Below are 15,314 nucleotides of genomic sequence, written 5' to 3' on the forward strand. Positions count from 1 at the left end.
CTTTTGTAACATAACTGTTGCAATAATAACTTGCTAAATGATAGTAAAAAATGACTTAGAAAGACAATAACATTTCTTTAAAAATAAAAGCTGCTCTTCATACAGCTGGTATTTACAGTAAAATATAGATAACTAAATAACTCAATAAAGTATTTTTTACGTAAGCAGAACAGCCTTGGCAACTTCATATTTTCCTAAGAAGGGATAGTGATGGAAAGAAAGAAAGAAGTGGAAGTCAAAAGATCTCCCAACTAAAAAGACTCCAGAGTGCTCCATGTAGAATTTATTTAGATCTCTAAAATTTTATACATCTTGTTAACAAAGCCCAAACTTTTTGGCAGACAAAAAAAAATTCTGAACATTATTTTTTGTTACTGTTTACAATCAATTGAACATCAGTGAATTTTGATTAAAATTACCAATTCCTTCAAAGTTTCGGTTCCTTTAATTCTGAAAAACTGCTTTACTGTATCAAATGCAATATAATACCATGCCATCAATCTTCCAGTCTCTGTAAAAGAAGAACATACCTTCAAAAATTCATATGCCAAGTATTTTTTTTCCAGTGTATGCATTTTTTAAGTCAAAAATGAATTAATTTTCTTATTAGAAAGCTGCATGACATTTAACACCACTGACTCAATATGCTGTGTGATGGATATTACTGACCGCATCACAGAGACAGAAAAACATGCACCATTTAGTTTTCTCCAGTGAAGATTAATTCACACTAATATTAGACTGTGAACTGCAGTTGCTGAGAAGTCACCCACTGCTACTAGAGGATTGTAGGGAAGACCAGGTAGCCAGAAAGCCTCTCCTTCATTGATTTTGTTATAGCCTATTATCCTGTGATAACGTTCTATAATTTTCCCCTATCTGCAACAAATTTTTCTGTGACATTAAAAGAGAAGACGTGTTCAGGCATTAAGAGAATGAACTTCCATGATTTGCTGGAAAAAATCACATATTTCTAGGCAGAGAATTTTTCAGATTCTACTCTCTATAACATTTGTGTACTTGTATTAAAGGTTCACAGGAATAGCTGTGAACTTTTGTAGTTCATTATCTCAACATCCCTTCTGAAATTTTTTTTTTTTTTGAAAAGTGTTACCTGTTGGCTTGAAATTATTTTCTTTATCCATCCTGATCAAATTGAAAGATGACAAATCATTCAAGTTCTTCAAACAGAGTTCTGTCCACAATTTGAAAATATACGTATTTTTAGCACATATTAAAAAATTAACCTTACGTTCAAGTCAAGAACATCATCCAATTACAATAAATATATATCAAAGTAATTCCACTGAATTCAAATAAAGTTCTTGCTTATGCTGATGACAAACTTTGAGTGAGCTTCCTCCAGGTGAAAGATATTTGACATAGCACAACTCAACTCTTTTTCAGTAAAGCAAATGTGGCAGAGGAAAAGACTGGATATGTGGCACACAAGCTACCATTTTCAATACCAAATGACAAGCCTGAGAATTCATGGTATTTATACAAATGATTTCCCCTTAACTTTGAACACTCAAATGGCAGAAATTTCAATTATCCGCAGGTATTTGAGAGTCCTTCATGAAAAAAATTCCAAACTGTATCAGGTGAATTTGTATTTACTTCAGTAAATCTATTTATTTTCTTGTATTGGATATCTGCAGGAGGATGATCAAAGTTTTTTGTTTGCTTTTCTCTCTTTCAAAGCCAAGAAAACATTAACACGGTATTCAAAATAAAAAAAGTTCTGAAAGCATTCAAAATTCCCAGAGCAACCAGAAGTATTTCACTTTGCACGTGCAATGTATGAGAACATCAGTAACTGAAAATTACTACAGCATATTTCATGTATGCAGGGAGAAGAAGCTACAGACGTTGGAATAGGGGAAGATAATTTGTTGAAAGGGCTTTTTGAAAGTACTATTCTACCAATCAAGACATACTGGTCACATTCCAAAGTGTTAATAGTTAAATAATAAAACAGCACAGCATAGTAAAGTGTACTTGTTCTCTGACTGGATCTATTGAAATAATAAAGTTACATAACATGCATGCACATGGAAGAACCCGGCCTAAAACATAACATTTTATTGAGACAGCTGACAAGCTACTTACCTTGTAATTTTGCTTCAATTCCAATTTTATCCAATCCAGATGAAAAACCTTCAAGAAAACAACAATTTCTTTTTAAAAATTTGATACAATTGTATACTTTCTCCTTAATATCATAACAAATCAAAAACAATTTCCCAATTTTTTAGGAGATAGATGGCCAAAATGAAGAACTGCTAAATATTTCTATTATTCCAGGAACAAATAAAGAGCCTCAAACAATATCCAAGTGTTTGTTAGAACAGATACAAAAGGATTAATGCTCTACATGCTCCTCTGAGACACATATCAGAGTCCTAACAGTTGTAGAAACATCCATAAACATTAGCAGAGTGCCAAATTCACATACAGAATCTTCCTACTGTAGAATACAGGAAGCTTCCTAAACTGTAGCACTTGTTCAAGTAGTACATATACTATGGTCTATTCCATCACATTCTTTTTTTTTTTTTTGGAGTTGTTTTCAGCAAGTGAATAACCACTTCATAATTGGATGTAGTGCAGGGGTCAATAACAACAAGGATACGGTCATGGCTGGCAATTAAGTTGCTGCTCTGGACAAGACAAACTGAAGAAAGGAGCGTATTAAAATTTTGTTTTAGCAAAATTATGAAATGCTAGACAAAGTCTTCATAGCTACAGACTACCTATTCAGTGCTGAAAAGCACATTATGACTAGATACTGTATGCATACATGGCTGAGTGTACTAGAATGAAAAAAATAGATCACTATGAAGCTGTAAATGGCTTCTTCATAGTTTGTAACATTATATCACACTGAAATTCCTACTATTTGTATTAATGCAAATAAAATTATTTTTCCATGAAGTGTTATGGACCACATAACACAACTTGTCTTCAACCCCTCAAAAAAGAATGGCCAGTAAGAAAACAAAAAAAAGCAAATAATACTGATTTAACACAGGCCAATGTCAAAATGTAGAACAACTGCAAACAAACCATAATGAGCTGGATTTTTTAAAGCTCTAATGTACAAGAATGTTGATCGTATCCATTCCAAAGCTACAGAGACATCTGTGATAGTATGTAATGCTATTTCTGCATTTAAATGCTCCACAAGATGTTTGTGCAAGCTGTCAAAACCAAAGAAACAAACAAAAAAAAACCTCTGTAAGTATATTTATCAATTAATAATACACAAAAAACCTTTTTTTTTTTTTTTCTTACTGTAAACTATTCATTTTAATCAGTGAAATTAACAGGAAATAGTTTTAAAAAGTAAACAATCAATAATGTAATTCACAATGTGGCTTAGCATCCAGAGAACAAAAATAATCATCTTGGGAACTATGAACTTTCATAAGTATTTAGAAAAAAAGCTACATGCATTTCAAAGTTACAGTGCACTATTGATATTTTGAACATATTTGAAAAATTGAACCATAAAAAAACCCAAACATCTGTGACTAAAATTTTGTGTTTCAGAGTTAAGGTTAGCATCTTAACTTTGGTATATGTGTCTCTCCTGATATTTCATTCATCTCAAGTGGACTCTGCAGCCTGCTATTTTCTAGGCTCTATTGTCTAAAAATTCAGATACATGATCTGGCTTCAGCTCTTGCTGTTCGTCTTTGTAATATATATAATTTAGGTTTCTTAAGTTTTCCAGCAGGAATCTAGAGCTAACTTTAAGATGACCTAAAATATGTTTTTATCTATTAAAGCAGAGGCTGTTATCTCTGATTAGCTTTCTAGTTTTCTGTCTTTCTTTCAGGTCCTTACATTTCTTCTAAACAGGAAAAAATTCAGAGAAAATACATTCTGTAGAAAATATGAAATGTTTCTGCCATCTATTTCATTTTATGAAAAAGTAATTACCTGCTCTCTATTATATCTGCACCATTTAGCATCTGTATATACTTCTCCCTTGTACTCAAACGAGTCATAATTACTGCTGTAGCTGTTGTGTCAAACTGCAAAAATAAATACATAAATCAACAAACAAACCCAACAACAACCCTGCCCTCCTCTTGTGGGAGTAAAATGAATTGGGATATTGTGAAGGCAGTGTTTCCAAACTGCTCCTCTCTTCTTCTAACATAGTTTTCTCATTCTGAAGTCATGAGAAGTACATTGCAAAGTATGCTGTTAAATGTTTCAGATATTTTTATCATGCAATCTGTAAATTGTGTGCCAGCTTCCTAATTGTTCTCCAATTCTTACTCCACACACAATTCAAGTGTAATCTTTGGATCTTTTACTACAGCAAGGTGAAACAATGTTTTTTTTTTTTTTAACAGATAACAGAAAAGCAAATATTTCTCTCTCATTAACTATTAACAACAAAACTTGAAAAAAAAAACAAATGCTGCAATGAAAGTTTTGGAATTGTTTCTTTGGCAAATTTAGTTTCTACTTATCTGCCTTTAGAAGGAATTGCTGTAACACAGCAGTAACTTACTTGAGGCCTTCCTGCTCTCCCAATCATTTGCAGAATATCAGTTTCACTGTACTCTTCAAACATTCCTCCAACATAGTGCATTGTGGATTTTATAACCACTAGATGTGCAGGCAGATTGACTCCCATAGCTAAGGTGCTAGTAGTAACTAGACCAGATCAAAGTATATTGACATCAGGATGAACACCACTGTTACACAGGTATTAAACAAATAAGCACCTAATTTTCATCATGAAGAGCTCATATTTTCTAGCGTAGCCAGTGAAAATGGGGACATTACACACTAAAAAGAATTAAATCTAGGATACTGACACATATTTGCATAAGAATTCTGTACCCGATTGTCAAGTATTATTGAGAATTCTTTACCAGAATACATCTGTTTAAAAGTAAATGTTCAAATATTAATTAACAGAATATGTACTTCGGATTATCTGCAAACGTTAAGGAATTCTTTCAAATAATCCAGAACACAATCTGTCTTCAGTAAAACACAAACATTGAGGAAATATCATCTGTAGTTCTTCACAATCAGTATCTTTAAGAGTTTTGTTTCAAGTCATCCACCATCAGTATTATTTGTGTTCATGGTAGCAAAAAAAAATGTATATCATATACTATCATACTATCGTAATTCTCTACCAATACACACTTTCATGGAAGACTCGTTTACATGCAGATTATCTCCTTCGTAAATTTGTTTTCTCTAATATATGATGAGATTGCAGAAATTCAACATGGAATGTCAGCTATGCAGGCCAACTGACACAGTTACTCCACCACTAGGAAACCAAAGTATTATTTTTTAAATGAACCAATGGCATGAGAATAATACTGGCTTTCATACTACATACATACTACATACATACGCATACTGAAAGTTTGCTGAAGCATAATGAACCAAGCAAAACATGGCAAAGAAAGTAACCAATGCAATTGCATTTGCAGTCCATGTATTCGTATACCTACAGTGTGAATAAATCTATACTCCTCTATTTGAAGACCAAAGACTTCTTCCCCTTTGCAGTAGGTATAGAAGAGTGCCCAAACCCTATTCCCACTCATGCTCTCAGACGTATTAAGTAACTTTGCATTCTTTTATTGGTAGTCCATTTGTGCATTCACACTGTGTTCAAACTGTGGCACAGGGTTCTTTAATTTTCATTGCAAAGAGCAATTTTTGAACTACTGTCTCCTGGGGTTTCAGGAATAGCACTCCCATAAGTTTTGCTAGATCATAGCAAAGGATCTACCTTAACACTTAATAGTGAATCAAGACTATTGTACGGATTGAAAAATCCACCAAGATTTCACCATAGTACATAAGCAACACAGTCAATTTTCACAGGGTCTGAATTCCTGGATATGAAAAGAGGAGGCCTTAACAAGACTATCATGTCTCAAACAGATATCTTTTCATTTTACATAACAATACATGAAATATTTCATAGCAACCTCCCTGTTCAGGGAACCCAGGGCTGCAAAGCAAAAGCCAAGAAAACATCATATGAAAGCTGAGAAAGGAAACATTAGCAGAGAATTCCGTGTCAACAGGATTGCTCATCTGAACAAGAAGGAAAGTACTATGAGCCAGCCCTGAACCAACATATCAAGGAGGATGACCTCTATGTATGCAGAAAAGAAGTTCTCCGGATTTTAGTAATATATGTATGTTTTAGTAATATGTATACTCAAAGAGCCAAAGTATATATGAAATACAAAAGCATCTTGACCTGCATTCTACTAAAGAATTCCTAAGGTTAAACAGAAACACTAGAATCATAAAATGTTACCAATTCCAAACTCCCATCTTTTCAGAATATATTCAGAACATTTTGACTTTCAAATTTAAATTTACTTACAAAGTACGGGTACATCTCCTGCAGTAAAAGCTCCTTCAATTATTTTTCTGTCAGAAAGCTCCATACCCGCATGATGATAAGCCACACCATACATTAAAAGATCTGATAATGTAGTAATTACATCCATTACCTGATTAAGTTCACTCATGCAAATATTCATTCACAAGGTAGAGAAGTAATAGGTTATACTTACCTCTGAGCTTGGAATCCTTCAACGAATTGGCAGACTTCTGTAACCTGCACAAAAAAGAATAAATAAATTACAAAACAGATTCATTAATGTCAGCATGCAAAGACAGAGCTTCACACAAAACTAGATGCACAATCGCATCTTTAAAGATTATAACAAGCACTCCTTGGCAAATACATTTTTTTACATACTTTCTCATAGTACTACTGTATTTGCATTTTTAAAATATGTTCTTAGCTTATGACTACATTTTAGACTATCAAAAGGATATTGTCTTAAAATAACTTCTTAACCACACATTTTTAGCATACTTTCAATCTCCACTTTTCCCAAAGCAAACAAACTGATTGTTTGGAACAGCTGCTGCACCCTTTCCAGCCCAGTTTTCTTTCCAAGACACGACACACAATACAGCTCTCTGACTCAGGCACAGAAATCAAATATAGATAGGGTTGGCAGAAATGTGGGAAACAAGGAAAGCAACAGAGATGTATTGCTTGTGTAACATGGAGAGGGCAAAAGTTGGATTCCAAAAATTGGGAAGTAGCTTCTGTGGTTGTGAAGTTGATGATTAATATACATTTATTAAAGGTATCTGATAATGCGGAGACTTCTCATGAGCTTAACTTACTGCACTAGTAAGATCTTGTATATTTAGTCTGCATAATACAAGATCTTACAGGTCCATGGAGATTAATATTTTATGTTGCAAAAATAAGTTTTTAGAAACAACCAATAAAGTATCCCCAAAAAAGTGCCAGTTTAGCAACAGAAATGTCAGCTGTGATGATTTTGTTGCAGATACTCCTCTGCTAGAAGATGTATTAGGTCAGCATCTTTGCAAATGTCGTAAGCTTACTAGAACACAGAAACATAGATCAAAAACTTAAACATAAAAATACCTTTGTTTCTGCTCTACACTCAGTAGAAATTTGGCATCTTTTGAAAGAACAGAAGCAGCTTGCTGCACTCCTTTTCTTGTGGCACAGAACTGTAAGTAAGAAAAATTTTATTTTTTAAATCAACACTTGTGAGTAAGAAACAATTTCAAATGTAACTAAAAAACAACTCATACCACCAGCACTGGTTTTTGATTAGAGTATGCTTGTATAACACTAGCAATTTTGTAGTTCAGTGTTAAGTCAAATTTGAATTCTGTCTGACTGTCACTGCAAGGAAAACCAAGAACAATTTTGCGTAGCTTCACTGGTCGTTGATCCTCATCTACTTTGTGACATACAGCAGGGATCTTCCCGTCTGAAAGCCATTCTGCAATCTTTGAAAAAGAAGAAAAAGAATTTAAATAATCATTTTCTGTTTTCAATCATGCTTTACTCCACCCGCATTACACAATAATTAATTTTCTTTTTATCACACAAACTACTACTGCATTGCACAGTGCTCTCATCATTAAAATCATAGGTGAAGTTCTACTAGACCAGTATAATTGGGACTGTAATCTCAAGTCTGTTTAGATATTAAAGATAAAAAAATCCCAGATATCTAAAACAAAAGCACAGCCACTTTTGGCTGATACTTCCCTATGGCTGAAAACCATTTCTTATGATAACATCAACCATGTAGCTGCCATCAGCTGACAGCTTCAAAATGACAGCTCTGTTATTCAATCTTTACTTAGAACTCTATTTTATATTAATTCAAATGCGGTTAAAATGCAACTCTTACATCTTCGGCGTTTGGAATTGTTGCTGAAACAGCTACAAATCTCAAAGGAGGAACATGGCGATTCTCTGAAAGACGCCAAAGAGCAGACTGAACCGTCTTCATCCGACTGACCACAACTTCCAACGTTGCGCCACGGCTTTCATGCTTTATGACATGCACCTATCAGGAATTCCAAAAAACATTTGCAAAATATTTCTCGTTATACTCCAAATGCTTGTTAAATGTTTTACTTTCTAAGAGTTTTCCTTTCTTCTTCAAGAAGAAAAAGAGCGTATAGGATCATTAATTTTCTTGCCTCATCTATGAGAAACAGTCGCACAAGCTGAACTATAGAGTTGTCTTTCCACCTCCTAGTCATGCTATCCCACTTTTCCTAGGATACAAAATGTCAAGAGGAAAACGATGTTTGAAAGACAAACATACGCCTGAAATAAAGTACATGTAGGATTCTTAACTTTTAACACATCTTTAAATAAAATCTGTTAAATAAAGCCAAGCTAACTTCAAGCTAACCTATCACGTAGGTTTCATCTGACATGGTGTTATATAATTTGCTGATATATGAAGCAAAAGCATGCAACAGCAGTTTACAGACAACTATAAAGATCATAACAATGTTCTGAAAATTGCTACTCTTTGTTGAAAAAAATGAAAAGCAGACCTGGCAGCATATGATTGGTTGACCACTAAATCTGCTTATTCTCTTTCTGTAAGAACTTGAACTGAAACCTACAGGTGTTGTGATAATAATATGAGCATGATGTATTTCAAATAAATCGTCCACCACTGTGTCTCCTGTCAGTTCCTTGCAGCTGAGTCCTATGGGTCCAAATTTTTCTTTCCAATCATCAAAACGTTGACTGCACAGAGCTTTTATTGGCGCCACTAAAAATAACATGAAATGATCAGTTACATCACGAACACCAGACCTTCAGCAGTACTGATACAAATTCTAAGTGCAGATGCGTTCACGAATTCTCCAATTTTCAGTTTTGTTCTCAAATCCATAACGGTAACAACAGGTTATCATACTCCTTGTGTGTAGATCAATTTTGAGCTTTAGGCCAAGAACCATGGCTCTGTTGCCTTCGAACAATAGAAAGAATAGACAGAAAGCAACAGTATGAAACCTTTCCAGATAAGCAAATACAGAAAATGTATTCTCTTAAAGCAGCAGACAGGCACACAAAAGATACTGCTTAAATTCTGGCTCTGCCCACATGCATTTGATTTAGTTTCATTTGCTTAATTCTCTCCTTTTCATGTACATTTTGCCTCATAAGAGAACAAACTCTTTACAGGATTTTTATTTTTATCTGTATTAAGCTATGGTGGTCACTATATTTATACACTACTGTTACTTACATAACTTCAGTATTATTAAAGCACTCGATCTATACCTCCACACTCATAGAATGACAATTTCTACTGCTGTCATCAAAATGCTCAAAGCTGCATAATACTTACTATAAACAACTTTAGTATTTAACCAAGGCATTGGGACTTCCATAAGTAATCTGGTAATAGCTAGTTCAAACATCACAGTTTTTCCAGAGCCAGTTGGAGCACAAATCACAAAATTTCTATCTGTATAAAGAAGCTGGGAAAGAATGGCATAGCAGTAAATATAACATAGCTATTGTACCTGTTCACACATTCCAGAAGAACTGTCTAGGAGAAAAGGACACACACACACAAATATTACATTGATATACATAGTTCCATAGTGAATTTTGTATGAGGTGCAAAACTTAAATTAGAGCAAAATAAATGTGCTTGCTATACACCTGCCACACAAACAAGAAAAATATTGCTTCTCTAAGGTTATTATGCAAATCTACCATTCTGTGACAAGCACAAAAATGCCAGTAGCTTAAAAAATCGCACTTAGAAGCTGTGATGAATGATGCTGGTATTTCCCATAGAGTTGGATAAAATTTTTAAATGCTTTTACAGACTGCTAAGACTGATTTCCCCTCTCCGTAATATGTCACAGTCTCAAGTTATTTGCTTTTAAAAAAGCATACCTGATAAGAATAAAGGATGGGTAAAAGGCACTTACCCAAACGGACATCCTTCACTAAAGTTCTCCTTTATACTCCTTTGAAAACCATTTAAAACCATTAGCAATCTGTGTAAGTACACGCTGAACAGAATCCTGCTTTACTGCTTCAGGAAGAGATTCGAGATATCTTGTAGCTTTCAATTTCCTTTTCAGTTTTGAATATTAAAATTTCATTTACATTTATGCAATACGTTTATCTGCAAAGTACTACTTACAGCTGCAGCTAATGTTTCATACTTACATCATCCAAAGCTTTAGACTGTGCATAGTTAAAGTATGGAAACTCCTTAAAAATACACCTAAATTGGGTTGCTTGAGAGCATTAAGGAATTGAAAACAACAGAGTGAAAAGTTTAACATTTCTTTTAAAATTGTGAAACAGAGGCTTTTCTTGCAATTTAAATTCAAGTCTAAAATACATCACAGTTATAAAAAAGGAACTCATTAAATGATTCAGTAGCTCTGTTTAGATTTAGATACCAAGTATTTCACTTTACAAAGAAAATAAACCCAGCACCTATCTAAAAGATCTCAGGATTATACCACAAATCAAGAACCTCCTCCATAGAAGCATCATGGAAGTGCATGCAATTATGTCATGTGAAAGCATTTATAAGAGCAAGCAGAGCACTGCTGTTAAAAGTATTTGCAGTGTCAACTGCCACATTTCTGCTACATAACAAATGTAATTAACAAGCACAGTATTGTATGCCCAGTTGTAAAGAAATCCACCTATGATATCTTAATGCTAATGGTGGTTTTAAAAGTATTTTCAATGGCTAATTTTATGTATTTTTCAGACAAATACGTTCCTATCCATAATACAAGCAAGAGGAAGGAGAGCATTGTTTCATTATAGATCCAAATGAGCAAGTTGATCCTCGCCTGGACTTGCACTGAAGCTACACAAGCAGTCTAACCACAACCATCTGATCAGGCTGCAGGTGGATGCAAACACAGCTGGATGTAACACCAGCAGCAACACCAACAATGAACAGCTGAGGACTTAGATGAATGTTACATCCATTTAAAAAGACTCAATAAAATTATAAAGAAAAAGGAAGGATTAAAATAAGAAATTAATTAAATTAAGAAAAGAAAAAAAAAGATTTCTTTTAAAGGCTTCTCTAAAATTACTCCCCTAAATAAATGACCCATTTTCCAAAGGATAAACATCAACCATCTGCAACAGGAAGCACCAGAACTACTGAATAGTTGCTTGTTTGGAATACTATGTCAGTTCTCTAACTGTTCACCTGAATTCAGTGGCTAATGTAGCCATTTACTCTTCATGATATTTAGCCTATCATTTGATATCTTACTAGCAACAAAATATTTAAGAGTGAAAAATGCAAAAAAGCGGTTTGTTATACCAATGGATAGTTCCTTATGTTAAGGATTCAAAGCAAGAATAATAAGAATTTGCATAAAATCTGCTTAAAATTAATGAATGGAAATATACCATATGCATACAAGACCAAATATCTGCACAAGACCAATGACCTGTAAGAAGTATGCCGGTCACTGTGAAAGTAATGCCTTCTATTTATTTCCACAGATAAAAGAGTGTGATAATGCCACCTGATTGAGCAAAAGCTACAAAATACTGTTTTTCAACGTAGACACCACCATCAGCTGTGCATTTTTGCCAGCCAAAAAGAAGAGCCCACATGCCACGCTTGTAAAAATGCACGAGTGGAGGCATTGTTGTTGCACTGCTGAAATGCAGCACCCACCACCTCACTGTGGTCACATCTGCTGTGTGGTCTCCATACGCGTTCAGCTGGCATCAATGAATTTCAAAGGTTCCATTTTTTTCCACACGGAAACATTCAACAAACACCTTTGCTTCATACACACTTCCACATGGAAGGTCGTTCTGTCAGACTGCCCCTCTGCTGCCATCTCTCGTACAGCAACAAACTGAAACAGAATATTGGTGGGAAGAATCAACTTCTGCTGCGACACCACCGACATCCACCTCTGATGGGCCACCATCATAAAACAGCAGGCTTTGCTTTCAGAGCAGCCCTCACAGGTAAAGCCTGTTTTCTCTTGAGAATTTTGGGCAAGAAGTAGGATTCGTTTTTCCTAATAACTCTAAATACTGATTTAATTTTTTATTTATTTAAAGTATTAGAGATTATGTATGTTTATGTGTGTCAGCATATACAATGTAGCCTTAAAAATATATTCTGCAAACTAAAATTTTCATATTTTTCATTTTAAAAATAAGCTGCTCTGAGGATAAAATGTGAACATTTGAAATAAGAGCCAATTTGCTTAGCAATGAATATGTTTATTATAAATTGTCCTATCTTCACTCTAGCTTAGGAAATCCCAGGCATAAACACCCATTCATCATTTGATTCCCCCTGGTACTACGTTGCAATTCAAAACTATTGCAGAGTAATGCATGAGTTCCTATGGCTGCAAATTAAACCTGTAATTTTGTAGACATAGAAGCATTGTAGATCAGTAGACCAGATACAACAGAAAAAAGATACGTATTTCTGTAACAGCCCTCAAAATTTCCAAGCTTCTTCCAGTAGTTCCTAAATAAAAGTAGATACATTTATAAAACCAGATTTCATTATTTTCAACCAATAGCCATGAAATCCTGACTCTAAGCTATGCATTTTGTGAGGTGCTGCAAGGCTGTATAGAACAAGGAACAGGTGGCACAGAAGGAGCTGACAGGACACAGAGGACAGAAGCCTATCATCTGAAAGAATCACTTTGTAGCCCTTTGCTGAACTCTGGTTCCAGGGTGTCTTGCTCGTATCAGAGAGCAAAATCTGAATGCAGTACCTACACATCTGAGAAGCGAGTTAAAAGTCATGCAAAAGTGCTGAGAAGAAGGGGAGAATCCACTTTATCCATATTTATTTCCTGACATTTATTTATTTATTTATTTATTTATTTATTTATTTATTTATTTATTTATTTCCTAGTCAGCCCATTCCACAGGGATTCCTCCTTCCTCAGGGCAGGAATTGGCATTTGACCCTACTGAATTTCACCAGGTCCCTGCTGGTCCGTCCTCCGAGGATGGGTCTCTCTGAAGAGCAGCCTGGCTCTCAGGTGCGCTCACTGGTGTCCACCCCCATTTAATGACATTAATAATTCCTCAAGCTCACTGCACCACTTCCCCAGGTCACTGAGAGGGATGTTGTGCAGCCCAAGTGCCAGGACAAAGCCCTGCTTCTGCACTGGAGACAGGCATACGAGTAGAGCACAACCCACTAACCTGCCTCCTTCGGCCAACCATTTTGTAACACACTTGTAACTCATTCAGACCTTAATATCCCGATCTAGATGCAAAACCATTGCAGAAAACAGTGTCCCTCAACTCTAAGATCCCACACAAACCCTTGCTGAACTCAGTGACATGTAGTGCTCTCATCCTCTCATAGTTGACTAGTGTCTAGTAACTCAGCACAGCAAGCAATCAGACAGGAAGCCATTCCTGGCCAGCCTCCAAATCTCTCTTTCTACTTTCAATAGAACAATAATAATTACCTGTCATATCCAGAATCTTTGAAGCACTGGGCAATGATTTTATTTTAATTCCAATTTTAGATGCCATGTCCCCATCATTTACCCTATGTAGGGTAAAACCTGAGTCTGTAGTTACTGGAGGCTGATGATTTTCTCTCCATGTATTTTTTTTCACTTCTGTCACGTTTTCGCTTGTATTAAAGTGAGTATCAAATTCTTTCACATCCATTGAACTACCTTTAAATTCTGTATTTTTATAAATACAACCAGGCATTTTAAATAAGCTGCAAAAGATGCAGGATTTTTATTACTCTGCTGTATGTTAAATAGTTTCTCCAATATTTGAAAAATAAGCATATTTATATTAGAAACACAACTAAAATGTTACAATAATAAGAAAAGTTTGCATCTAGTTTTATTGGATCTGACATTCCTCTACATGAAGAAGACTCCTTTCAGGATACATTTTAACTTTAATTTCATTCCAGAAAGAATCTGAAAAAAAAAAGTGAACTCCTTGTCCAGATTCTGAATCCCAATAGTACATTAACTGCCAATCTCTGCATAATTAAAAAAAAAGAAAAAAAGAAGAAAAAAAAAAGAGAGAGAGAGAGAGAGACATACGAGGTTCAAGGACTAAGAAGAACTGGGCATAGGAGAGGTGCTTATCTGTAAAACCTCATCTCCTTGGCAGCACTGAAATCGTGCTGTGAACTGTTAAAGATATTCCTCTCTGATCTGTTGTCTTGCTCTTCACAATAGATAATGAAGTTGAAATGGTATTTTCAATAACCCGTCCTATCTAAAAAATTATTGACATTTAAAAGAACAACAGCATGCTTATCTTCCTCATAGAAGAGCCTGAACTCAGGACACATTTAATTACAGTACTAAAATTCTGCCAAAAGGAAACTTTTTTCTTTACACTGAAGGGATTTAATGTCTGGAGCCCTATTGAAGTACACAGAGGATCAAAAACTCTGCATTTGAGAAACAGACCTAAAACAATCCTACAATTGCTGAGTTATCAGAAATGACTGCAAACGTACCTTTTTCGAAATGCTGAGTGAACACTCTCATCATCACCAATTTCTGGAAAATTAGTTAATATTTTAGTCTGTGAGAAATTTGAATCGGGCTGCTGAAAAATCTCTGTTCCCATTTTATATTTAGCTTGATTGGGAGAGAGAGACATTGAAGCCATTTCCCGACTTCCATGCTTTTTTGTTCTTTCTCCTACACATAACTGGAACATTTCTTTTTCAGAGGCTATGCCAAAATGAGTAGGTGCTGGTGATTTGTCATTTACTTCCTCAGTGATACTCTTACATTGCTGTATGAACTTTTGGTTCTTTACCCCTCCTAGAATAGACAAGAATATTCATTCATATTCCTATTTATACTCATTTCCTTAAACATCTTCCAGATAAAAATCAGTCAACTTCACATTTATTACATGAACTTACCCTCCTGTTTTATTG

The 15,314-nt window shown here is 34.8% G+C and overlaps 1 protein-coding gene across 1 annotated transcript in view; it reads right to left on the minus strand.

Annotated features, from left to right (window-relative positions):
• The window catches only part of HFM1 (helicase for meiosis 1), a 33,293-nt gene that overhangs the window by 15,495 nt on the left and 2,484 nt on the right, over positions 1–15,314 (minus strand). The window contains exons 3-20 of the mRNA XM_052666588.1: positions 14,883–15,195; positions 13,855–14,117; positions 12,840–12,887; positions 10,574–10,644; positions 9,735–9,867; positions 9,001–9,152; positions 8,513–8,640; positions 8,268–8,427; positions 7,657–7,857; positions 7,484–7,572; positions 6,585–6,628; positions 6,392–6,493; positions 4,532–4,677; positions 3,949–4,043; positions 3,070–3,203; positions 2,113–2,160; positions 1,115–1,195; positions 420–511 (exon numbers count right to left, since the gene is read on the minus strand). Of these exons, the coding sequence (XP_052522548.1) occupies positions 420–511; positions 1,115–1,195; positions 2,113–2,160; positions 3,070–3,203; positions 3,949–4,043; positions 4,532–4,677; positions 6,392–6,493; positions 6,585–6,628; positions 7,484–7,572; positions 7,657–7,857; positions 8,268–8,427; positions 8,513–8,640; positions 9,001–9,152; positions 9,735–9,867; positions 10,574–10,644; positions 12,840–12,887; positions 13,855–14,117; positions 14,883–15,195 (2,300 nt within the window). The remainder of the gene's footprint in view (positions 1–419; positions 512–1,114; positions 1,196–2,112; positions 2,161–3,069; positions 3,204–3,948; positions 4,044–4,531; positions 4,678–6,391; positions 6,494–6,584; positions 6,629–7,483; positions 7,573–7,656; positions 7,858–8,267; positions 8,428–8,512; positions 8,641–9,000; positions 9,153–9,734; positions 9,868–10,573; positions 10,645–12,839; positions 12,888–13,854; positions 14,118–14,882; positions 15,196–15,314) is intronic.

This window comes from Tympanuchus pallidicinctus, unplaced genomic scaffold (genome assembly GCF_026119805.1).
Source record: "Tympanuchus pallidicinctus isolate F22 unplaced genomic scaffold, pur_lepc_1.0 scaffold7, whole genome shotgun sequence".
NCBI lineage: Eukaryota > Metazoa > Chordata > Aves > Galliformes > Phasianidae > Tympanuchus > Tympanuchus pallidicinctus.